Raw genomic sequence first — 27,417 nt, 5'->3', positions numbered from 1 at the left:
TACTGAGCAAGGGAGTTTTTGTCACAAAAATATTGAAATATCTCTTTAATATGAGTACAAGAATGTGAGACAACCAAAATAAAATCATAGTTTTAGGAGCCTATGTCTTAAGACTTTTTCGCATATGGGCTAGGTTGGTCTCACGACCCATATTAGCTGCAATTGGCTGGTGTGCCTTTGTTGGGGCCTCAATGGCTCCGCTCAAGTCAGGATGAGAGGGAAGTACTCGCCAGAGGAGAATGTCTCGCGAGCCACACTTTTTCAGGCCTGGCATATACCATAAGGGGTCGTCTATGGCATGGAGATTTCCTCTCCATATTGTCAGTATTCTTTGTTTGGTACAACACCCCTTCATGCACTGGATAATATGTTCGGATTTTCTCTTTCGCACTGCACTCATAATTTCTTTTCACTAATGATAAGACATTCATCAGTGTTTTGTTTGTGACATAAATTTTTTAGTATTCTTTATGAGCCACATCTGCCTTCTGGTGTCAGTAGTGCTCCTGCTGGTCTTTCCAGGCTCATTGGTAAGCATGAAGGAGCATCAGGCACCAAATTGTGTTCTATTGGTACTACTGCACCTCAAAATAAAATTCTTGCAGTGTTAAGCTCCACCTTACCGACCTTCAGTGTTATAGTTTACGTGTTAACAAGAATGTCAAAGCCCAATGATTAGTTACCACTACAGATATCCAATCGGCTAGATAATAGTGGAATTTTATGAATCTGAATAGCATTGCCAGTGCTTCCTTCTCTGTTACTGAATAATTTTGTTTACAGCTCGTCAACACTCTGCTTCTGAAAGCAATTGTCTTTATGTTGTCATGCTCCTCTTCTTCACCTGTTCAGTGCATGTGCCATTGCACCATAATCATATCCCTCATAGGCTAAATAAAAGGTTTTGTCAAAATCTGGGTGGGACAATATCGGCACATTTATTAACGCCATTTCAACCAATCTGAATGCTTCCTCGCAATCTTCCGTCCGTGACCACAAACTATTTTTCTTAAGTAATTTACAAGGATTTATTGTTAAGCACATTATTGTCTATGAAATGGCGATAAAATGTGCACAAGCCATAAAAGCTGCTAAGTTGCTTTTTACAACTAGGCATCAGGAAACTACATGTGAGTACCGCCTCCAGTTTCTCCTCATCTATTTAAGAATTTTGTTTATGCGTATAGAAGTCTGATTTTCAGAATTTCAGTTCTAATTCCTGAACAATTTCCTCTAGCACTGCCAGTTGCTCTCTCCATGTATTTCTCACTATGTGAATATCATCTACATACAAGGTAATGCTTGTCAGTAGATCTTCACAACTCTGTGCACTGTTTGAATTAATGCAGATGTGCTTACGTTTAGTCCAAAGAGAAGCATTCAATATTGGTAGCACTTCCCTGAAGTCAGTTCCAGGTTCATAAACACTTCAGAGCCATTAAATTTCTGTAGAAACTGTTTGATATTTTCTGGTTGATCTCTTTCAGGTTCAGAAATCTGGTTTACCTTCTCTAGCATAGTACAACTTGTGCTTCTCCACCCTCTGTATCTACAGTGAAAAACAGACTGCTGTATTGGTTATGACCACATTCTGTGATTACTGCTGCGAGCATCTCGTTCAGTTCCTTTTCCAGTGGTGCCTTCTTTTCCTTGTGGAAATGGATTTGGAGGCACAAAGTATGGTGTTTGTGGCTTTATTTTGTAATGCAGTCCTTTTATTGCTCCTGGAATTTGTGAAAACAATTGTTTACATTTAATAATAAGCTGGTGAGCTCCAGTGCTGTGTCTTCTGATTATTCTTCTACTGAAAGTATGTTCAATTTTATTTCGTCTTCTGACAGCTCTGCTGCTTCTTCCTCCTTTTGATTCTAAGTTAATCCCTGTTCGTTTTTGATCATTTCATTCCCCTCTTCATGTCCTTCAAATACTGCATACTGAATCCTCTTTCATTGGTGTCAGGTGCCTTCCCACAAAAGTGTGCTCTCCTCTGTATATTTGTGTTTCAGCTCAGTTCACTTTGTGGTACTCTATCCACCTTATGTTCTGTTAACCAGTTAGATTCAATTATCAACTGTGTGTGCAAATTATGTATTACTACAGTATCCATCATAAACATTTCTTTGTCAATCTTTTTTTACTTTTAAAACTACTACAGAAAGGCTGTGTATTTTATATATACCTCTATAACACTTTGTATATATTCTTAGAAACGCCACATACTGAGACCCTTTTTACATCAGCATTTTATTCCTTTTATTACATATCTCTGGTATGATGATAGAAGTCACTACCTGGCATCCACCATTGCCATCTTCATTTATTAGTTCTTTATTTTCTTCTTTCAGTACATCCGCTCGTATCACACTTTCTTCCTTGTCATGTCAGTTTCTGTTGGCCCTACGTTATTGGTTTCAGTCCAGGATTTGTCCAGAACTAAGTGGAGTTTTCAACGATGTTATTGGCTGGTATATTTTTGCTGCTATTTTGCCTCAATTCATTGCAATTTTTGGTTTAAAATGTGCCCCTTTGACTCTGTCTGCCACATTTTACAGTGTCCCTGAAGCATACAGTTGACATAAATCGTGCCCTCTACGATAATCCCACATTGTTTTATGTCCCTGTCTGTGATTTTGTCATTATCTTGAGTGTGTTCATGGTTATAATTTTGTCATTTCTTGCTTTCTCCAATGGGTATTCCTTTGTTTCCCTGTGTTTCTCCTCTCTTCATGTTTGTGCTAATATTTGTCATGCCTGGTCTACAGTTTCTATTGTAGTACCAGTCGGGTTACTACATACTTCACGTGGTAGGTGTTGCGACACCCAGCGAATAATGTGGTGTTCTTCCTTTTCAAAACTTCAGAGCATGTTCCATCACATTTCCAGTTGTATGGACAGTTGCAAATCAAATTTAAAGTCTCATCTTGCTTAATTGTACACTAGTATTTTGGCACAAACATCACCTCAAATTCTGAGTGCTACAAACTTTCCTCTTTTGGCCACATTCTGAATTACAGGCTTTGTTGTTCGTCTGATTCGCAATGTAAGCAATTCTGGTCATGCCATTCCATATTTCTTGCAGTAGACTTTGGAAAAGGTGTATGAAGACAACTGGGTGTAGTTTGCCGCTTGAACTGAACTTTTTTACTTCTTGTGAATCTCTTTTCGCCCTCATTTCAGCGTGATTTGTAACACGCCTCACTTTGTTCTATAGCTTCATGCTAATCATTTGCACAGCATAGCTATATTTAGCATATTTACCCTTCTTGTCACATCTTCTGCCTGCAGAATTAATCCTTCTTCCCTCTTTGTATGTATTTCTCTCTTGGGTAGTTTTTTGGTGTCCTTACCCACATTTTGCTCTGCATTACTTAAATGTGTATTATGGATTCCTTTGACCTCAGTGGCCTTTTCCCATATGACAGAGTTTTTCTTTTCTTGTTGCTGTTTGACATCCATGATTTAATTTCTCTCGTCTTTCTGTAAACAGTTCAAACTGTATCACAGTTTTTTCCTGACTCTCCTTTAATTACTTCACAGTTTTCTCTTGACTTTTCGTAAGGTCTTTTATCATATTCTGTAACACCACTGTAATCAACTTTCTGATGTCTGGTAATGACTCCTGCTTGGGTTTACTAAGTAGGGTTCTATCTAGCTCTCTGCATTTTTGTTGGCTGGTTGGTTGGTTGGTTTGAGGATGGGGACCAAACTGCATTTTTGAACGTGTGGCATTGGGGTTTTACCCACATTTGAATTCTGTTGTCAGTTCCACTTCTATTGATTCTTTCTTATTCGCATGCTCAAAACCAAAATCTTTGAATCATGTAGTATTGCGTTCTCCTTCATTACCGGGATGAGCTCCCACAAATTATCTAAAGTTATTTCCACTTCGATCAATGACATTTGATAACTGGAAATCGAAAGTACAGGACACAGTGCTAACCATCTTCCTACACACGGATTTCATCACACACCAAATGATTCAGAATTTTGCCTATAGTCAAATGTTAAATTATGTGCAATTTGGAATTTTTTGACGTTTACTTTTCTTGTTGTGACTGCCGATTTCTGTATAGTGATGTGGTCCTGAAATTGTGCTGCTCCCTGTCCATTGCCATGTTGATCATCTCGAACTGCTGTAATCTAAGATGCTGTAGATTGCCATCTTTTACACAATTTTTTGGCAATGGCACATTTTCTTGCTGCTTCTGCACATGGACTCATCTTTGTATTGTTCATAACACTTCCTCATTATTGCATTCTGAAGTTCACTGATTTGACAGTTTTTCACCAAAAAGCAGCTGCTTTCACCATAAGCCAACTGTGACTTCCCTCCCAGTGAAAGTTTTCTTTATAATGACTGGGTATGGGTAAGGAATGATTAACAGAGAAAATATGCTTGGGAAACCTGACTGTATCGCCTAAAACTAAAACATTCTTCTTTTCTTTGCGAACATTAAAGTTACTTAATTTTAAGTGAGAGAGGTTGCTTTGAAAGGATTACAGTTAGTACCATTTACTTTCTGTATTGAGTTCACAACTAAGGGCCACCACACACGTTCCGGTATACCTGTCAGGTAAACCTGTACAGGTAAGCCGGAGCGTGTGTGCCAGTCGGTTCAGGCCAAACTGTACAGGCATAGCGGCCTGCGCAGGCGACCGGAGAAGAATCAAAATTAAATTCTTCCTACCTGTGCAGTCGTGTAGACCTGAGCGTGTGTGTGTGTCACTCCGGCACGCCTGTACAGGTGTATGGTTAGCTGGGGCTAGCTCCTTGAGTAGAGAGCACCCGTTTTCTTTGTATTTACGTGCACAACAGTGTTAACTAGTGACTACATGCATGATACTGCTCTACTCTTCTACTCAACATGTCAGATCGGAAACAGAACCAAGTGATCGAAAAGTTTATCGAAATGTATTGGTTGGAGCCTTGCCTGTGCCAGGTGAAAAGTAAAGAGTACCATGACCGTGAAAAGAGAGATGCAGCCTATGAACGACTTGTTATTAAATTGAAGGAGTTAGAACCCGACACTACAAAGCAATCTGTAGTGAAAAAAATAAATAATTTAAGAAGTAATGTACGTAAAGAAAAGAAGAAACCTTATATGTCAATGAAATCTGGAGCTTCAACTGACAACATCTACACATCAAAATTGTGGTACTTAGATTTGTTTGATTTTATTGGCGATCAAGATACTCCTTGTGCGTCTATGTCAAACTTGGATGACGAAGATGGATGTGAGACCGATGAAGTAAGTACTCAAATTATTTATAATACTCATAGAATTTATTTAATTAAACTACAGTTTGTATTTACAAATGGAAAGGTTATATTCAGAGTCCGCACTTTTTATTAATATTAATGGAAAATGTTTTTACTGTATGAATTAATAACATACTGCGGCCAAACTTCTTCTTTTAGTCTATTTTCTGTTTCGATGAACCCTATTGTCTTGCTATGGAACTTTGGCTTCATTCATGAAGTATGAAGTGAACCCATTTCTAAGCTGTGTAGCAGTAGGCGTTATGTTCCTGTGGTTCTGACGTTTCAGTGCGATCATATTTGTTTCCGAGGTATCCAAACCTGTAAACCTGTAATGGCAGTAGTTCCATCGTACGTCTCCTGATAGGTACTGTTTGGAGGAGTGTAAAAGCCTGGATGTTGTTCCATCAAAAAATTATGCAGTGCACAAGTTGCCATCACCACTTTCATTATGTTCTCCGGTTCCAAATTGATTTGAGTATGGAATATACGAAATCTGGATGCAAGTATTCCAAAACAATTTTCGACAATGTGTCTTGCTCTTGAAATGCGGTAGTTGTAAATTTCTTTACTAGCTGAATCTAGTTGCGCTTGTCGAAAAGGCTTCATAATATTAAGTGCAAGAGGAAAGGTGTCATCAGCTACAAAAACATAAGGGACATTTTCGAAATTTTCTGTAACATTGCATGGCTCTGGAAGTTTGAGCTCGTTACTCTCTAACTTTTCGTAAAATTTAGTATTCTGGAGAACGCCTTCAGCAGAAACACATCCATTAGTTCCAAAATTCACGAGAAGGAACCAATTGTTAGCATCCACTATTGCAAAAAGTACCATACTGTGTCAGCCTTTGTAGTTGAAGTAAAAAGATCCGGAATTCACTGGGGTAACTATGCCTATATGTTTACCGTCCATGGCACCCAGACAATGTGGGAAATTCCATCTGTCTTCAAATGTTTTAGCAATAACTTTCCATTTCTGAGCCGAGTCAGGAAACTGAAACAACAGCAAATTAATATTTTTTTACAATGTGGATGTATAGCAATGTTGATTGCAATAGGCTTTATAAATTTACTGTTATAAGCAAAATGAAAATAACATTTAAAATAACACAAAACCAATGCTTGTTTAAAAAGTTTGGTTATAAAGAAAATAAGAAACATAATTTTAAAATACTACAGTGAAACTATCCGTTTAATAATTTTTAAAGAATGTTTGTGTTGCTTTTATCTTATAGTTTTGTTTATTTTAAATTATATTCCCGATATAAAAAATAGAACCAGAGTAAATGACTTTTAGGGTCTAACAATATGCTTCTTTCAGGATGGAATTGATGATGTTGCTCCACAGACACCCAGCAGTGAAGAACCCTCAGAGACAAACAAGAGTCCTCAAAATTCCAAAGAACTCCCGATATCACGACCAAATTTGGCAAAAAAGAGGAAAAATGTGGAACTGACCAATGACGTTCTGCTATCAGTGAGAGATCATTTTAAAAAGCCTTCGCCCCAAGATGACAGGTATGATCTACTGGGAAAATCTATTGCAATGAGAATGAGGACACTGGAAAAATGCCAGTGTCTGGTTGTTGAAAAAAGAATCAATGATCTCCTATATGAAGCTGAAATGGGAATGCTTAACGTGCCAATGAGTTCATACAGCTCCGAATATCTAACCAGTCCCAGCTCAAGTACCAGCTCACAAAGTCCTACCGCAGCTACTTCATATGATCAGTTTATGCAACAAACAGCGCCTGCAGAATTTGTAACCAATCAAGAGCTTCCACTTCCACATTCATCAGCTACTTACTTAGCTACCTATAATAATATTTGATTTTTTGGCATTTTAAATTTTTCTATGTTTTTAATTGATGAATAATACCAAATTTTCAATTATTTTCGAATTTCATGTATTATTCATTATTATGTTTCAGTTGAAATTTTGTCTTTGAATTGTAAGAAGAGTTACTAAGAATAAAAGAATTTAAAAAATGTGTGTATTTATTATACATACCTGAAGATACAATCCTTTCAGCACATTGTAGATGGCATCACATGTCTCTGGAATTATTTTGCCAAGAGCTTGGGGTGATATTATAGTAGAATATTTGAGACATTCATACGATCTACCCGTTGCAAGAAACTTCCGAGTAGCTGTCAATCTTTAATGGGCATAAATAGAAGTTCTCATAACTGTATTTTTCCTTTGTGTTAAAGGAGTCACAAGCGACAATAGTTTTTGGTAGGCGTCTTCAGTCATCCACAAATAATTACGATAATCTGAAGGTTCTTAACATAACTCTTTTACTAATTTAGTATGAGTGTATTTATTTCTCTTTGTAAACAACTCTCTATACCACGTTTTTCATTTTTGCTTCCTTTTACACTTCGTGGCCACTAACAGACCGACTAATGCGATCGCGTTGTCTCCTTGTCTGCTCGCCATTTCTCGACTGACTGAGTTAAAATCTTCCGGTTTACCACAGCGCGTGTGTGCTCCAGCCTGCACAGGTATACCTTTCTGGTATACTTGTGCAGGTTTATTTGACAGGTGTACCAGAACATGTATGGCGGGCTTAACACACGCCCTAACAAGGCCTAGACCCAACCATGCTCATACTAGCAGTTAAATTTAGCTTCAGTTTCATACTGAAGTTTTGCTTTTCCAAATTAAAGTGCCAGGCCATAACAGTTTGCAGGAACCCTAATAATTGTTCAACCAATAATATTGCCCTCCAGTGGATGTAACTGGTTAAGAATGGCAATAACGATCTATCCGCTAATTTGTGTGTAATTATGGGTATTAGTACCCTAAATAAGTTAACCAATTAATTACTCAGTATTGCCCTACTATTCAAAGGAAACTTACCAAACTCAGTATTTTATCAGCATCTGCAGACTGTTCTTACAATTTTGGTAAGACTTGACTTCATATGACTGTTTTACATAAAACCTGAACAACTGTCCCGTCACATAAAAACATGTAACAGTTAGCACTTGGGCAGTGCTGAATAAAACAGCAAGAGAATGCCTCATACTGGAAAAGGTCCACTCAGTCAGTGTCACCTAGAGAGAAGGCTAAGCAGCCCACGTACCAAGAGCAGTTGTACAAGTCTTGTCAACCCAAGAGCAGTTTCCACTGGCAGCCACTTCTAGAAACTTTTTCTGGCTAAATATTATATTTCTAGTGGCATACATCATTATTTTAACCAAATTGCTCTTATCTCAATTATTTTGTACACTAATACTCAAACTTATCTGTTTTACAGTAATACACTCAAACTTATCTGTTTTGGCACTGAAAATCCGAAATTTATGCAGGGACTGATGGCTTCATTAGGCCTACACACGTTCCTAACGACACACAAATTAATATGTTTAAAAATGTGAAATCAACCAAAAAAAATTAAATTTCAACATTGATGATGTGGAATTTTGAAATTATTTATATTTTTATTCTAGCCATCATAATAATGAAAAACTCCAAATTAAATATATGTTGCTCTTTTCATTTTAGAGTTTTTGACCTTAAAGTGACCAAAAACTGTGGCATTTTTGGCATGCTTTGAAACCTTAATTATTTGTGTTACAGACTGAAATTTGTACCACTTTATTTAGTTTCTTCCAAGGTTTAAAAATGTATGCTACGTTACAAGATCCACAAAAATGTAGAATTCCAAAACCAATTTTTTTAATTCTTAAAATTTTGAAAGTAGATTTTTTGTTTTGGGAAAAAAAGGAAGGATTACTTGTGCACTATATGTAATGTATGTGCTAAATCTCATGATGGTATTCCAGGGGGAATATACTGAAATAAATTTAATTTTACTGAAATTTCCTTTGCTAACTACATCAGAACTTTTGCAGACTGGTTCATAAAACTACAATCCATAAAACTAAAGTTAAAATGATATTAACAAATTAATTGTAGTGCAATTCTGCAGCGGCGGTGTATAAACTGCAGTAGTTTAAAAGAAAAATGTACTCTGCAAGCTGCGCATTAAGTATTTTTTATTTTACTTGTGCACACAGAACCATTTAATCCAGTTTACAAGGTGTGTTCAGTGGATGCCAGATCAACTTCTAAAGCTGTTTGGCTTATGATTTATGAATTACAACTAACATAACAGAAAATAAATACTACCAATAAATAATAATCAAACGAAACCTTTAAATTTTATTCACAAAATGATGGACTTCAGTAGAGATCAATTCTTGAAACAAAATTACCAAAGCACTGAAAGGGGAGCAGGTTTCTGCAACGCAACATATGATGCACTATTCAAGTTTATTTGTAGCAATCTTTCTGAGATAGTAGTAGTGGCATTTTGCACAGAATGCAGTAAGATTCAGTACAGTCTGAGGATTCCAGCACTTAACTTCACTGGCATGCATTACTAGGTTTGTGTAATGGTGTTTCAAAAAAGTGTTGCTTTTTTTACTCTTAACAGGTAATGTGTTAGTATTATTTAAATTAAAGAATTTTACGTTTTTATACTTCTTATAGGTTTCATCTTTTTGTTGCTTGTGATTTATCTTTCCTTGATTGCTTAAGAAAACACACTATGGATAAAAAGTGGTACAAATCTTGTTGCAATCCCTTAAAAAGAAATTCACACTGGGCAAGTATAATGGGAATGCAACTTCTTGGATGATTGATCTGAACATGGGTACGGAAGAAAAAATGAAAATCTGCACTTCATGTAGAGAGAAATTATCAGTGAAACAAAACCTGAACTACTGATAACTGAAAGCAAAGAAACTTATGGAAAGAGACAACTGAGTTGTAGCACATCTGAAGACCCTGAGTTTGTGGCTGAAAAAGGCTTGCATTTGTTGAACATCTCTTTGCCTGCAATAGATGCGAGGGTCACTCCAAAAGAAATGCACACTATTTTTTTTTTTTTTTTAAATCCATCTTTTATTCTACATATTTGAAAGTTTTACAGTATGTAGATACATCCTTTAGGGACAATATTTTCATTTCTCTGCATAATTTCCATCCCTCTCAACTGCCTTACGCCACCTGTATACCCGCATGGTAAAATTCTGGACCAACCTGTTGGAGCCACTGTTTGGCAGCCTGCACAAGGGAGTCATCGTCTTCCAACCTTGTTCCACGAAGAGAGTCTTTTAGTTTCCCAAAGAGATGATAGTCACATGGAGCCAGGTCAGGACTGTAAGGCGGGTGTTTTAGTGTTGTCCATCAGAGTTTTGTGATCGCTTCCATGGTTTTTTGACTGACATGTGGCTGTGCATTGTCGTACAACAGCAAAACATCCTGCTTTTGCCAATGTGGTTGAACACGACTCAGTCGATCTTGAAGTTTCTTCAGTGTCGTCACATATGCATCAAAATTTATGGTGGTTCCACTTGGCATGATGTCCATAAGCAAGAGTCCTTCGGAATCGAAAAACACCGTAGCCGTAACTTTTCCAGCAGAAGGTTTGGTTTTGAATTTTTTTTTTTTTTCTTGGGTGAATTTGCATGATGCCACTCCATTGATTGCCTCTTCACCTCTGGTGAAAAATGATGGCGCCATGTTTCAACACCTGTCACAATTCTTCCAAGAAATTCGTCTTTACTATCCTCATACTGTTCCAAAAGTTCGCTGCATACCATTTTTCTTGTTTCTTTGTGAGCCACTATCAACATCCTGGGAACCCAGTTGGCACAAACCTTTTTTAATGCCAACACTTCCAGTATTCTGCAAACACTTCATTCCCCTACCCCAACATAGCGTGACAATGCATTCACTGCGATGCGTCTGTCAGCAGTCACTAATTCGTTAACTCTCTGCGCATTGTCTGGAGTGTGTGCAGTATGAGGCCTGCCACTGCGAGGACAATCCTCAATATTGCCGTGCCCACTTTCATCATGTAACCTGCTTGCCCACCGACTAACTGTATTGCGATCAACAACAACATCTCCATACCTCTTGTGGATGTTTCCCACTGCCTCATTTTCACAGCATAGGAATTCTATGACAGTACGTTGCTTCTGACGAACGTCAAGTGTAGCAGCCATCTTGAAGACATGCTGTGATGGCGCCACTCATGGGAACAGGTTGAACTTAGTTTGAAAACAAGCAGGAAGGTTGTATCTACACAATGTAAAACTTTCACACATTTAGAATGAAAACTGTATTTTTTCAAAAATAGTGTGCATCTCTTTTGGAGTGACTCTCGTATATCCCCAGTAATAAAGGATTGTATCAGCTCAAAGAAATGTTGCAAAATAAAGCCGACAAAATTACATTGAAATTAAGTGATACATTCTTTCAGAGAGAAAGGGGTGATAATCAGAAAATATGTGTCCCTGTAATGATACACAAACACAAATGATTGACCAGTTTAAAGACAAGTTTCACATTTCTAGTAAAAGTGAAAAATTTTTGGTTTTAACTCCCCTAACCAAAGTTGCCTGTGCACTTATACAGAAAGAGTTTGGAGTAAGCAGCTACATGGCAAGGGGGAAAAAATAGTGGAAGTAAACTACTCCTGACCTTAGGCCTGGACAGTCCTTGTCTGCTAAAACAGTTCTGTTAGTGAAAGAGTTTTATTGCAATAATAATATTAGCAGGTGAATGCCTGACAAACATTATTACATTTCTATGAGCAAAGATCGTGATGGCAAGCCAATGATTGTTCAAAACACATCAATTTTAGGAAACCTAGGAGAAGTGTACAAACTTTTCAAATCAAATTTTATTCTCAAAATTTTCTGTATTAAGACCAGAAATTGTATTATAACTGGAGCTAGTGGGACTCGCATTGTTTCCATTTATACAGCTCATCAAAATGTGAAAGTAATGCACGAACTACAGGATGGTAATGAGTAACAATATTGTTAGAACTTGTATGTATAGTATGTATTGAAAAAATGTTCCACCACAAAATTCTGCACAATGTATAAAATGAAAGCTCAGTTCAGGCTTCACTTACTTTTGTTAAATATGTTTTTCTTTCTAGGGATGGCATCCTTCAAAATGCTTTGATTTTTCTTTCTAATGAAATTGTCAAGAAAAACATTTGTAAAAATCCATGTTACTTTTTTGCAAGTATCTTGAGCACTGTGACTTCCATATTCTTTCCCAAGGCAGGTCATTCATTAAAACTGAATTCCAAGCCAGATTTGAAACCAGTTCTCTTTGGTTCGGTACTTTAATAAACTCAGTTTCAAATTTGTCATGCAATTACGTAACTGTCAGGCAAATAGTGACAACCACACTGATAACTTGAGAGCAAGGAATGAGTAGTTTGCTTCCATTCACATTCTGTATTAGGAAATACATTTTTTGTTCATTTAAAATGTCATCTAACTCTAGAAATCTTTACAAAGCTCCATTTTGTATGTTTCACAACTGAATAGCTATGTATGTTACAACAGGCAAATCTTCATTGCAATTTTCAGTAATTTCTGATGGATTAACTACCATTCTGTCATATAGGCGAGGAATCTCGATGTCTGTATTTGCTATCTCTCAATGTCTGTATTTGCTACTTCAAAGAAAATATCCTGTATGGATTGTATGCTGATCTCGCTGAAAACAGTTGATTTTAAATTTAGCCTAATTACAGACAGCAAGCAAAGCTTCTTTTCTACCTCGTACCTGCCTGACGAGACAGTGTATTGACCTCTACATAATTGCCTATACTTTCCAAATCTCTCTTCGAGCAAGTCAGTCTGAAACTTTGCAGGTAAAAAGTAAGAAAACTGCAACTCACGAAGACAATATTCAGACAATTCAGTAAAAGCCTGTGTTGCTTGCATGAATGATAAACATGTTTCTTCTGTTAGTGAGCCCTCAGGATATTTAATGTTTATTTTTTTCTCATCTTCTTAGCCATTCTAATATTCTGTTAAGATACGCATACTTGGGGTCAGATACTGTACATTGTTTTAAAGGGCGCATGGAAACCTGTTACCTATAACTGGTGTTTTTACATTAGCTATTTCCCATCAACAAGGCAATGTAATTGCTGTTTCTACACAGTGAAGTAAGGAGTGATTTGGACCCAGAGTTTGAAGGGCATTAGTTGTGCCGTACTGAAAAGTTACAGAGCTTCTGTAGCATTTTGTTTTTCGAAGTTAATCTGCTATAACAAGAACAAACACGATTTATGGGATATAGTAATTTATAGAGCAACACGTAAGATACAGATCGAACTTAGTAGTGAACACGTTGGCGCACTGATCTCACAAGGCATTGAGATTACGAGTTACAGAAAACACCAGTGGTGGCGCTGATGTCCATTTCGTCACCCAATGATTGCAGCAGCTGCAGCATATGGCAATCAGACACCGGCTGGTAGGTGTAGAAGAGATGAGGGGGCGGGTTGCTGCATATTCCTCCCACTCGTGAGAGGCTGTATGGCAGGACTGGGGATGACATCTCCATAGCGAAGACCTTCTTTGTCAAGGTATCAGTTGGCGCCAGATGAATCAGCGGGGCGTCAGAGATGACAGCTGCACAGGACCCAGCAATGGAGGTGGTAGCAGGGGCTGCGGCATCAGGGGCAGTGGAGGCTGCACTGGCTATGGAAGTCGAGGAGTGGGGACAGAGGCAGGAACCCCAGACAGTGATCTGCCAGGCAGTGTGGCGCGAACTGGGCCTTCTGACACAGGATATCGGTGAGAGTGGGACCGGGGGAAGCTGTGTGGGCACTCCGGAGTCGGCCCCACTGTGCAGTGCTGCAGGTTGTTGCAGGGACAGGACATCCACCCATCAGGATTGTGGATGACACACAGGTGACAGCCTTGGTGACGCTCAATGATGGTAGGAACCCAGTTACGCCAGCGGCCAAAACCACGAGTCCAAACAGGCGCACCAGCTGGAACCATCACAGAGTCAGTGATGCCGAATGCAGCAGATAATGGAGGATCTGTAGTTGGTCCTCCCCCCCCCCCCCTTCCCCCCCTCCCCTCCTCCCCCATCCCGTCCCAGAGGTGAAACTATACAAACTCAAACAAAAAAAAAAAAACATCTAAAGCAGCTTCAGGGGACATGGCAGATACGTACTTTCAGTGTTTTAAACATATAAACCATGCTTTTGGCCTCACCATTAGATTGAACATGAAACAGGGGAGCTGAGAGATGGAGAACACCACTAGCCTGACATAAAGATGCAAAAACTCAAGAAACAAACAGGAAGCCTACAGAAGTCCCTCAATTGCAAAAATCTTAGACAAGGTCGAAACAGTTTTTGTCATGGACATGGATGAGCAAATCGCCACATGGGGAAACTTAGAACAGGTGTCCATTACAATGATCCGATACTGATTCAGGAAGGGCCCAGCAAAATCGACATGTAGACATTCTCACGGGTGCTGCGGCATTGGCCAGGGGAAAAACAAAGCCCACATGCATGAATAAGTGGCATAATGCCCAGCCAATACACATGCTGACGGGCCAAAGCTTTCTTGCGAGCGGTCCGGCAATGACCGACAAGGGAATTGGTAATCACACGCCAGGGAGCTGTGTCCTCCGTCACTAACAAAAGAACCCGTGAATCACAGAAAGGTGGACAGCAAAATAATTATGCAAGGGATCCGAGATAAGGCCCTGGGTTTTTCCAGCCAATTGTGCAGCACAAAAGAGAGGATCCAACTAAGTATAGGATCTGTTGTAACAGGTGACGCTATCATGGCACTAGTAATGGGAAAACCATAGACTGTGTTCTGGTTCTCAAAATCGAAATGGAAACAAAGTAACTCGTTCTGCTCGAAAGCTGGATCCAGCCCATCAAAATGCGAGTTAAGTCATCGGCGTTGGTGTGTTGTGATGTCAGCTGGTAATGAATATGTTACTTACAACGGGAGAGGAAAGAGAGCCCACTGCTCCAAATGGTGCACTGACTTGTGTGGCACAGCAACCAATGGCCTGTGATCCATGACTAAATGGTACTTAGAACCATACAAGAAGACATGAAACTTTTTGAGGACAAACACAATTGCTAAAGCCTCCTTTTCAATCTGAGAATACCACAGCTGAACTGGAGTTAGTCTTAGGGCCATAAGCAATAGATCTTCACACATGTCTGCGTATTTGTGCATCAAGACCATGTTGAGAGGCATCTGTAGCCAACCCAGCTGGAAAGTGGCCAGACACAGGGCAGATTGAAGCTTAGATTTAAACAAATTGAATGCTCGGTCACAAGCTGGGTACCAGAAAAAGGCACATTTTTACGCAAAAGCATTTGAAGGGACTGAGCAACAGTGGATGCATCTGGTAAAAACTTATGGTAATACGCGACTTTACCTAGAAATGCATGCAGTTCCTTGACAGAGGTCGGCTGTGGCAAAGCCGCAGTTGCGTTAACATGCTGTTGCAGCAGCTTGATCCCTGTGTGAGAAACCTCAAAGTCTAGATACACAATTGATGGGTGAAAAAATTGAGATTTGGCAAGATTGCACTTGAGAACCACAGACTGCAAAACAGAAAACAACTATCAGATATTTCTAAAGTGGTCTTCAGTGGAAGAACCTTAAACAATAGTATCATCGATGTAATTGATTCAGCCAGGCACAGAGGCTGTCAACTGTTCTAAAAAGCACAGAAAAATTGCAGGTGCACTCATGACACCAAAGGCAAGTGCTGATATCGATATAGGCTGAAAGATGTATTGACAGTGAGAAAGCGCCTAGTGACCTTGTCCAAGGGGAACTGGAGGTACCCTTCTGACAAATCAATCGTGGAAAAGTACTGGCCACATCATAATTTTACAAGCAGCTCATCAGGCCTGGGGAAAGGGTACATATCTGTCATGGACTGTGATAGATACACACACTGAAGCATCCACAGAGGTGAATCTTACCTCTCGGCTTCATAACGATGATCTTTGTTGCAGCCCATTCACTTTAAGAAATAGGCCGAATGACACTTGATTGGTGTCAAACAGCCTAATTCGGCCTTGACACAGTCACATGATGCAACAGGCACCTGGTGCCCCCCCCCCCCCCTCCCAAAAAAAAGAGAGAGCAAGTGGACTCCATGGTAATGTGGGCCTAAAAGCCGGTAGCACAACCAACCCCAGGAGGGGAAAACAGAGATGAACTTGATCTGGCACTAAATATACTTAATTGATAATAGAGAAACCAACAGTGTTAAATGCATTCAACCAACTGTTTCCCACCCCGCACTCCTCCTCTCTATTTCCATTCACACATACAAATTCACCTAACTAGTCACGTCTGACAACTCTCCTTCTTCACCCTTAACCATCTACAACCTTCATTACAATTCTATTTATTTATTTTTTCTTTGACCTCATTGTGTCTTCACACCAGTTCCAGTTGGTTTTCATCTTTCACTGTTGCCTTACTCCCTCAGTAACAAGACTTGTGGCACTCTAGCAGGCACAATGTGTGATCTTATGGATGAAATGTTGTGGTGATTTGTGTACATAGCAATTTTAACTTTTACTTTTGACGTGCCAACACATCATTCATGTCATAGGTTGTGCATGTGGAGATTTAATGGAAAGATTTTGTGTGCATCTAGCACAAGATGTTTACAATAATCTGTGCAAAGGTCTGATGATGGTAACATAAGTTTTACAGAAACCAGTCATCCACAATACAATGTTGTTTTTTGCAATCTTGGCTAAGAAGTTTTTCTTCTCCTAAGACAGTAAATGCAGATCACCCCTTCATACTCAGTATGAGTAAACTAGAACATATTTTATGAGAATGTTGACTGTAAATGTTGTTATATGCTATAATCAATCAGAATAACAACAATCAGAAGCATACTTTTAAGATAGGAAAACAGTCTATTTGAATATCTGGTGTAATGGAGACCCACAGTGAGGCTCCTTTCAAATTTTTTCAAGTACTATTTATGCTGTCTCTCATGAGTATCCAGTATTTTTGTGTCCTTCACAGTGATCACTTAACATCCGATCTCTCTCTCTCTCTCAATGCACTGTATATTTTCTTCATCCACTAGTACTCCTATGTTCAGAATTCTGGTACATCTCCTGGCTTCTGCGTGGAGGATAACTTTTGCAGTTATTTTCTCTACCACACTGTGTAGTTCCTGTTTGGATGTCAACCCCTCAGATGTTAGTTCCCGGAGGTTTGAAATTGCTCAATTTATGTTTTAAGGTACTATCCAACTTTTCAAGATGGTAAAAAAAAGAAACTGCTCCTTTGAGTGATGAAATGTATTTACTGAGTTCCACTGCAAGCTCTTGGGCAGATGTCTTCTCAGAGTGGCAATTTCGGTTAACATTCCAAGAGGCCTTTCAACATGTAGAAGCTTTTTTATCTGATTTTTGCAGAAATCTTTCATGCTACCTTTTCCCTGCTGATAAGGTGGTCCATTCAGAAAAGCATTCTAGATTTTAACCACTTTGGCTTCAGACCATAAATTGCTAAGAAAACTGTTTCAAACTACTGGTAACTTAAATTTTTTAAGTTACTTTGATTTCCCCATGTCACAACATCTGGTTGTAAAAGTCTTTCAACAAATTTAATTTTCTGTGTGTCTGTCATATCGGGTACAAAATTATCCCTACAATAGTGAGTGAAGTGTACTAGATGGGATTTCCCATCCCCAGAAAAAGATTCCACTTGTACATGACCCCTTACAACATTACTGTGAAAATGTCTTGAAAAACCAAATTCCTGCAAATTCTTTAATTTGACACAAAAATTTACCCGTTATTCGTTTGTTTAAGATTATATTATTTCTAATTTACTGATATTTTGCACTACAGAGCTACTCCTAAATGTAACTTCATTAAGTACTTCACCTATTTGTCCTTAGGTGCTGCCACTGACACACACTATGTGCATCTCTAAATTTGACTCAACTGTGGAGAGTTCTGATTTTAAATTGTGGTCTTTGTCTCAATAAGACAGTGAACTCATTTGAATTTCTGTTCATTACTGAACTGTACAGAAGAGCATCCTTTTCTTATAGGACCACTGTCAGCTTTTAAACAAGTTTCCACGTCAGCCATCCTGTTCCTTTAATTTCTGCATTTTATTTGCTAGTGTCAACTTTCTCACAAAGCTCTGCCCTCAATGCAGAATTTGACGATACTATTCCCACTTTAACAACACCAATCTTTTTCAATCATTTTGCTGTTCATCACATTTAATGTGTTTGACTAGCATTCATTATTAGCCTTCAATTGACTGAGAGATGCCATAATCCAAATTAAAACATCAGAAAGGTTCTGATGTTATGAACAGCAGTACTTTGTTCACTTAACACTAAACTCATGTGGCTCACCATTACTCTCCGAGTTGTTTTTGTGTCAATGTTAGCATTTGTCTTGATTTTACACTGAATGTATCATTCATTTTCAAAAGAAAAAATACAAAAAGTACTTATCTTGTGTCCATAGACAGACACACACCTCAAGCAGTTCGAGCTGGACCAGCTGGAGGGTGCCATGAAACTCGAAGAGGATGTGGTTGTCGAGACACCGCCTCCGCAACAGAAGCACCCCCTGCTGTCGATGCTGCTGCTTCAGCCATCACCAACACGTCACCAACCGACGCCACTGGGTGAGGATGCACAATTACTGCACAGCCCAGGCCAGCGGCAAACCAGTGTGCTTCTCGAAGCAGTGCCACAGCATGATACAGAACCAGGGTTGGTGGGGCTGCAACACCCGGGCACACCACCCGACACACAGTCAGTGTGCATGTCACCCCCGCACGTCTCGGGCGCTGCCACTGTAGCCTCTGCCACCGTGCTCTCTGATGATGTGGAGTGGTTCCCACAGTCAGCTATGCACTGTCTGGTGCCAGAGCAGCTGGACCTGCGGCCCAACTGCACAGCGGACAATATGATTGAGCCACAGGACGTGCCTTTGCTGGCCTCTGCCAGTGGGGTACTGGGGGCCACGTCTGCCTCCAGGGGCGACTGCTGCAGACTGCCGACTGAGCACGCACCACGCAACCAGCACCATGGCGAGGAGAAAGTGCCAGTGCGGCAGCTGTGTGATGGCTCCATCTCACCTACAGTACAACAATACCACAACCAGCACCACCATGAGCTGGTGTCGCTGCTGTCGCCGCAGAATCCCTTATCAGATGCCTCCTCCTCCAGGGACATCCTCAATGATGAGGCATTAATGTCACTGTCAGCGCTTGAGCTCAACAAGAAGCTGCACGGCTACCCACGTGAAGAAGTGGTCAGAATCAAGCAGAAGCGGCGCGCACTCAAGAACCGTAGCTACTCACAGAAATGCCGCAGCAAGTGGCTGCAGCAGCGCCAGGAGCTCAGGGGCACTAACCGCGCACTCGTTGCTGAGCTCAGGCGCCTCAGAGGGGAGCTGCTGCGCATCACACAGCAGCGCGACCTGTACAAACAATACCTCGAACAGCAGATGCACGATACTGTCTCTGCACCACCTCCGTGCCATGACACTGCCTCCGCCACCTCGCCTACCGCTGCCAACTTAGACACGTGTGATGTTAGCATGAGGTGTGAGCTGCCTGATCCTGAAGTGCCACCACCATGACAGTACCATACAACACTCTCTGTTAGCAGTGCAGGACACAGTAAAACATGGACTCTGGAATATGGCACCTATCTCTCTGTAGCCTGCCCTGACATTCCCCCCTTACGGAAGGCATGAGTGGACACGATCAGGTCACCCCCTCATTTCTGTCACTTCCCTGTCTACTACCACACAATTCATGCACCAACCTTTGTAGTGCGCCAACTGGTTGGAACTCAAGATCTAGCTCAAAACAACAAGGGATCGTACTGTACCAATGTCGCGATGTATGGCTTTCTGCCGCTCAAAATTGCTTAAGCAAACCATTCGACCTATACAGCAAGAATTAGGTACAGTTTTTGTATTGACAGTTGGTATTATGACTGTGGATCACTATCTGATCACAGAAGATTCCAATAGTAGCCAAGCGCGTGGCAAACACTTGAAGCCTAGCTTATACAGTAGTAGCACTCTTAGACAACGAATTGAGGACAGATCAACCCTCTCATGATTAGCAACTGCAACGATAATAAATACTGATGAGACAGCTTACTCAAATGCTAGATAATAACAAATAGCATTTTCACTTTATTCAGAATTTGAGGTCATACAGCAATGCTACTACGCCACAAATAGATACCACCAAAATATCCAAATGACACTGACAGTCACTATCTACCAGCAATGATGAGACTAGCAGAAAACAGCGACAACACCTGTTATCTCCATATCGTCCAAAACAAGACACCAAAATTATTTCAATACATTACCTGTTTATATTATGTCAAGCTAAATCGTAAATCCAGCTTGCAATTGTCCTCACAAACAACTACTTCCTTCCAGTGCAGAACAATCTCTCTTTTAATAACTTTTAACATTCATCTCGGGTATTAAGTGAGTGCAAAGGCTGATTCATATTAAACTTGTATTTAGACAATGTTTATACCGGTATAAAGATAACTGAAGTGATTATTCTATTTCTTTGTGTGTAGTCTATCATTGCTACATAAATAATGATACGTAATGTATTCCACAGATTAACCACCACACCTCTGTTAGTATGATTGCTGACTTTTCATAACAACTTCAGCTAACTTCAGTTCTGATTTGTACTCACTTAGAACTTTTCTTACTTAAATGTAATCTTGTTAGCTTTTATTAGTATCGGACTCTTGTGTAGTTTGCGTATACCAATGCAATTAAGTGATTTTCACTGACACCAAAGCTTCCTAATACCAACTCGAGATTATGTTCTGCAGGAAGCTAGTAATATCTCTGAAACTTAAATCTTTGCTTTCATCGAAATGCAAGAGTTTCTACTGATTCACCTTTACGTAATAAAACTGTTTTCAGAAATCGTTCATCATTCAATTTCAAACAAAATAAGTTTCCCTTTGACTTTGAAATTAAATATCCTTCAAACACATCACTTTTAGATTGACACTTAAACTTGCAGTTACAACGCAATGAATTACATGCAACAGCCACTAAGGGCACAGCCTCATAAAGATTTCTTTCGGCCCAAGAAAAACTTGTCTTTATTTGGGCTAGATATCTCAATACAAGTTCAAATCTCGTAAGTGAATGAGTGACAGCAAAGACTACACACCCTCCACAGAAACGGAAATTCAGGAACAAACAAAAATATAAACAGAAAACCTAGGTGCCACCACCTCTTTTGCCTTAACCTTAATTAACAATTCATATAAAACTGAGCCTCTTAAGGTGTTAGCGTGACACGACCTGCTGAAGTTCCCTAAATTAAATCAGGCCACTCGTCACTTCTACTAACCAAGTTTTTTTGTTTAGTTACATGTTGCTTGTTAATGGTTTCTTGCTATTCCCGTTGCTTACCAACTCAACCTACTGGTGCATTCTCTCATATCTAGATGAAACAATTCGAATATACACAAGCCAATTCTAGATCCGCTGTATGATAAGTGGGTTCGAGGCTTTCCCTTCTCAGTACACACCAGTCACTACCAAACCACCCCCAAAAACAGCTAGCAGCCCAATTACCTCTGGACGAGCCGGACAGAATATCAGGCTCTACCAATTCCCTAAAAATCATCAAGTGCAAATCTCTCTCTCTCTCTCTCCCTCTCTCTCTCTCTCTCTCTCTCTCTCTCTCTCTCTAACACGGCTCACACTGTATTTATCACAGCAAAATAACCACTCCTTCCTCCCAAACAGTCCACAGGATGACACTCAATTGGCCACACAGAAACATAATTTCACCAAACCAGTGTATAATCCGCGACTACATCAAAGTCCCGGAACCTACATATATTGCGTAGCTTGGCCTTGGGAGGAAAACTACAGTCGCAGCTACGTCTATCAACAGGGGTACTACCCAGAGGTTAACTTCATCGGTAAGAGGTCTACTGGGGAACTATTTTCTGATGTCATACAATGGGAACCATATACATGAACAAACATGCAATGCCGCACCAACTTTTGACAGTTAAATTATTATTCCTTTTGGCTGTCAGGTAACGTTGATAGCAGCCGTCTGCGTCATGTTGCTGATGCAGCATCTCTGGAATCAGCAATGGCGAGTTGTTACATCACTGAAACTGCATGCGTTCACCACCCGTTTTCTCTGCGGTTCGCTTGTGTCGTCTAGAACATGTTTTATCACCTTTTAATACATCATACACATATGATTATTGTATTCACCAGGTGCTATTGGCCATTTACTGGATCGGATGCACAGAAATTGTGATGGCAAATGAAATCTGTGCTTTTGACACAGCACACCCTCTCTGTCTATGTAAGCAATAGTTTTTCGTCCCTCTAAAACTATAGTTTTGGTCAGCCATGACATCAAAGTGATTGATGAGAATCCCTTGGGGCTATTAATTAGTAGCCGCTTGAGCTGAGGTCTGCCATTTCTACACACAATGCTTCAGAATCAGACTTAGCCATCATCTCAAGGTGACAGTCCTGTTAGAGTCCAGGCAACGAGAAAATGTGGCCAATCCTTCCACCACCCGATGAAGATAGCTAGTACTGTTGTTGCAACACTGTATGCTGAACATGGGGTTGTCAGATTGGATGAGTCTTAAAAAACATACCACCTACTTATTATGATTCACAGTATCCATGAGCTGTAAACTCGTAATCTTTTTCTCTGGACCTCAGCTCGGCATGACTTCCTCTCTTCCCTCTCGTGATTGGTCTCGAACTTTGTTCCACTGTCATACGACACCTGCCTTGACCATCCTGATGGCTGATGGTCTGTTCAACCCCAGAGGCCATGCAGTTGTACTCCATACATTGGAATAGGTTGAAAATATTTTGAAACTTAATTTTTCATATCCAATGCTTGCTTTGGATTCTCAGTCTTGTGTAAGGTTATAATGTTACCATTCTACATCTGTATAAATGGTAATGATATGGATGTGTGTGGACAAGTGGTTGTCTGGTGAAGGTGGAGCAGAGATGCAGAAGATGTAGGCAGCCAATGCTTGATGAAACAATTTATTGATTTGTAGGAAACGTGTAGAAACTATGTGCCCATTGACACACTAGTGTCAGCACTTCTCATCTGTGAGGCTTTGCTGTGGCTTTGCTAGCAGTGTATTCCAAGCTGCCTCACACTGCTGAGTCGGGCATTGACGCCTCAGCCACTGTGGCTGTGTGTGGAGTGATCCCACATTCAGCATCAGTGATAGTCAGTAGTGTCGCCCAGGATCAGATCCCTAACTGATGGAGGAGAGTGCTGACTGGCCTCGGTGGATGCCAATGTCTCAGACTTTGGAGAACCTCAGTTCAACCCTCAGCCTGCCCAATTTGCCACTAGACCGATGGCCTGTGGTCTGCTCGAGATGGTGGCAGAAAGTTGGCAGCCTGACTGCGGAAACTGATACACAGTGGTAGACAACTCAATGTTCTGACAATGTTCCAGTAATCTGCCTAGTTGGATTGGGCCAAATTCTGAAGGGCTCCTAGTGACAGTTACAGCTGGCTGGCAGTGGTGGCTCAGTTGCTTAGTACAAAACCAGTAAGCTGTTACAAGTAGCCCACTTACAGCATGATGATTTGTCCTACTTCACCTGTGCCACTTCAGTCTCTCCTCCTTGGAAAAATCCAGACCACCATACTCCCAAATTGCACTTTTCGTGTTCCCCACCAATCTGGTGTAAAAACTCTAGGTTAGCTGCTGCCTGCCTGTACTCTTTATTTCCCTTTTCATATGTACACTATTTACAACATTTCACATTCCTGAAACTCACTATCTTGGTCCTTGGTTCCTGATTTTTATACCATTTCACTTCAACTTTTAAAGGCCATGCTGTTTCTTCATTCATTCTGAATTATTAATGTGGACCCACAGGCTGAAGGATGGTGAGAGTAAAATCTGTGCAACCCTACACTCGAGGTAGTAATAAACAAGGCCTACAATCACCAAGTTTATGAATGTAACCAATGTGATAATTCATACTGAATGGAATTGGTGCCAATGTTAGGTACTGTATTTTTTCACATGAATAACAAGATGTTCCATTGATATACAGCCATTTTGAGCTACCAGCTTCTGGTCCAGGGAGGCTAGAAGGGTCGAGTCAAAGGTGTCATTTTCAATAGGTCAGTTTTTCCTTAGGCAAAACATGTAAAGGTATGTCCAATAAGTAAAGGAGAAAGTAGGTTCAGGGTTGTGGTTCTGGTGATGGTCATGGGTGACTGGAATATAGCACCAGAAATATCACAACAGTGCTATTGATCAACAAACTTTATCTCTGCAGCTCTAAATGTTATGTGCTGCTTAAGTAAACTTGGTGACAATTATTGTATCTGCTACTGAAAAGAGCCAGTGTGACCTAACATTTTGAAAGAATTCAGTCTTTCTTACAATCACCTTCTTAGGACACACTTATGTAGACTCCTCAAGGTGGAACAAGCTGAGCTCACATTACCCAGGTACCATACATATTAGCTTTGTGAGGCAGACTGAGTCACTCAGCCCATCACTGTGAATTGTGGTTTGTTAGTCTCATAACATACATAATCTAAATGATTTGATTCAGGTACAGGAGACACGTCAAAATTTTGGTAAAGTTTTACCATATACATACAACACCTGATTTTAACAAATGGTACCATAACAATAATACAATATAAAAATACACATACAATAAAACAAACTAACAATTAATTACAACAACTGATTTTAACAAATGGTATCATAATAATAATAATACAATTTTGTTACACGTACAATAAAAGACTAACAATTATTTACCCCTTGCTCAAATTATCATGTCATCCTCTATGAATTCTTCTACTGAATAGTAGCATTTCTCCCACAGAATCTGCTGTAGGCTTATTTTTAGACTCTCTGGCTTTGTATTAAATATATTTTTGCCCAATAGCTTGTTATATATTGTCATCGCCATATACTGTGGAGTTCATGCATATAATTTCAAATGGTGTGTGGGTAACATAAAATTATTTTTATTTCTTGTGTTGTATGTGTGGTTAAAATGATTTTCCTCAAATAATTTTTGTCTGCTGTGCACAAAGATTATAATTTCATAAATGTATATGGAGGGAACTGTTAGGATTTGCAGGTTCTGAAATAATGGGCAACAAGATTCTGTTTGTTGTGCACTACACATGTATCTTATAATTTTCTTTTGCAGTTTCAGTATTCGAGATACACTACTTGAATTTCCCCAGAAAATGATACCATACCTAATGACAGATTCAAAATAACTATGATATGCTATTTTTCGTGTACTTATGTCAGTAGAGTTTGCTAGTATTTGCATTGCAAATGCAAAGCTGCTTAGTTTATTTGATAGGAACTCAATATGTGTACTCCAGTTTAAGTTGTTGTCCACATTTAGTCCTAAGAATTTGACTGTTAACTTCTTCCATAGGATGATTGTGATGATGTATTTTAAGATCCACACATTTCAAATGTTTGGTTTTGAAATGTACCATATTGGTTTTTGCAATGTTCAGTTTCAAGCCATTTAACTGGAACCAGTTTTCTAGAGTATCCATTGTGCTCACAGTGGAGCTCTGAATTTTTTTATGCATCATCTTCAATTAAAACAGAAGTATCATCTGCAAACAGAACTGATGGGGAATTTATATTTATGGGCAAGTCATTTACATAGAATAGGAACAGGATTGGCCCCAAAATGGAGCCTTGAGGCACACCTTGTGATACTGTACTCCATTTAGAATAATAATTCACTGCATTTGATGTGACACTTACCCTTTGCTTTCTGTTGTGCAAGTGTGATGTGAGCCATTTCAGAGCTTTGTCCTTAATCCCATATTTGTTTAATTTGTGGATAAGCAAGTCGTGGTTCACCGAGTCAAATGCTTTTGAAAGATCGCAGAAGATACCTGCAACTTTACTCCTCTGATCCAATGATTTGCATATCTTCTCAATAAAGTTATTTACTGCATCCAGTGTGTTTTTTCCTTGTTGGAATCGAAATTGGTTACTTACAATAATATAATTTTTTCAATAAAATTTTTGATCTGATTTGCAGCTACTTTCTCTAACACTATTGACAGGATTGGGAGAATAGAAATAGGGTGATGGTTTCCCATATCTTCCCTCGACCCTTTCTTGAACAGAGATCTCACTTCGGCATATTTTAACACATCAGGAAAGCACCCCTGTTGAAAAGATTGGTTGATTATTTTAGTTAGCTGGGGTGCTATTATGTCATTTAATCACTTTACTTGGTGTCCCATCCCACCCAGCAGAATTTTTATTTTTTAATGACAATATAACATTTTTCACATCCTTCATTGTGACTTTTTTCAAATCTGTGAGATACTCAGCTTCTTGGTTGAGTCCAAAGGGATTTACTTTACTCTGATATCCTGATACATCAACTTCTGACTTTGCTACATTTATGAAGAATTCATTTAAACACTCTGATATTTGAGCTGGATTTACAACAACATTATCATCTACTTTAATCTTAGTTATTTCATTACTACTGACTTTAACACCTAACTCTGATTTGACAACAGACCACATTGCCTTTGTCTTACTATTATGTTGTAAAATAAACTTATTGTTTGACATTTCTTTTGCTGCCTTTACAAGTTTTTTGAATATGGCTTTATAATGTTTCACATACACAGCAAAATGTCTATTTTTGTTATATTTCAGTTCATTATGTAGTTGCCTCTTTGTGGCACTAGAAATTTTTATACCCTGAGTTATCCACTTAATCTTCCTAGTCGTTTTGTTACATTTGGTTTTAAGTGGAAAAGTTTCATTAAATATTTCAAAAAAGCTACCAAGAAATTTGTTAAAGTTAGTACTATTTGAGATACAGCTGTCATAAGGCCATTAAACCTCTCTTAACTTATTGCTAAATATAGTTAGGTTTTTTTCATTGAAGTTCCTTTTCATGTGGCTTTTGTTACATGAAATTTCTTTATAGAGTTTTGGTAGTTCAATGAATAATGTGGAGTGGTCAGAGATTCCTAAATCTAAGCAAAATTTATTAACATCTTCAAACACATAATTTGTTAAAATATTATCAATACAGGTCGCTGACTGTGCATTTATTCTAGTGGGTTGCATGAAGTTTGCTTTGAAGCCAAACGTTTTGTAACTCCAAGGTGGGAGACTAGTGCATGGGGCTTCCTCAGATCCCACTACAATCTTAAACTGACATGGCAAATGAACTACTTCAGAAAAGAATCTCTATCCTTA

The 27,417-nt window shown here is 39.4% G+C and overlaps 1 protein-coding gene across 5 annotated transcripts in view; it reads left to right on the top strand.

Moving 5' to 3' along the window:
• Positions 1-20,974, top strand: part of LOC124615729 (transcription factor MafB-like) — a 75,518-nt gene extending 54,544 nt beyond the window's left edge. For all 5 annotated transcript variants that reach the window (XM_047143798.1, XM_047143800.1, XM_047143802.1 and 2 more), the window contains exon 5: positions 18,615-20,974. In XM_047143798.1, coding sequence (XP_046999754.1) covers positions 18,615-19,739 — 1,125 coding nt within the window. In that variant the 3' untranslated portion in view covers positions 19,740-20,974. The remainder of the gene's footprint in view (positions 1-18,614) is intronic.
• The last annotated feature ends 6,443 nt before the right edge of the window (positions 20,975-27,417 follow it).

This window comes from Schistocerca americana, chromosome 5 (genome assembly GCF_021461395.2).
Source record: "Schistocerca americana isolate TAMUIC-IGC-003095 chromosome 5, iqSchAmer2.1, whole genome shotgun sequence".
NCBI classification, from domain to species: domain Eukaryota; kingdom Metazoa; phylum Arthropoda; class Insecta; order Orthoptera; family Acrididae; genus Schistocerca; species Schistocerca americana.
The sequence above is the reverse complement of the archived record's forward strand: the minus strand, read 5'-3'. Positions and strand labels throughout refer to the sequence as shown.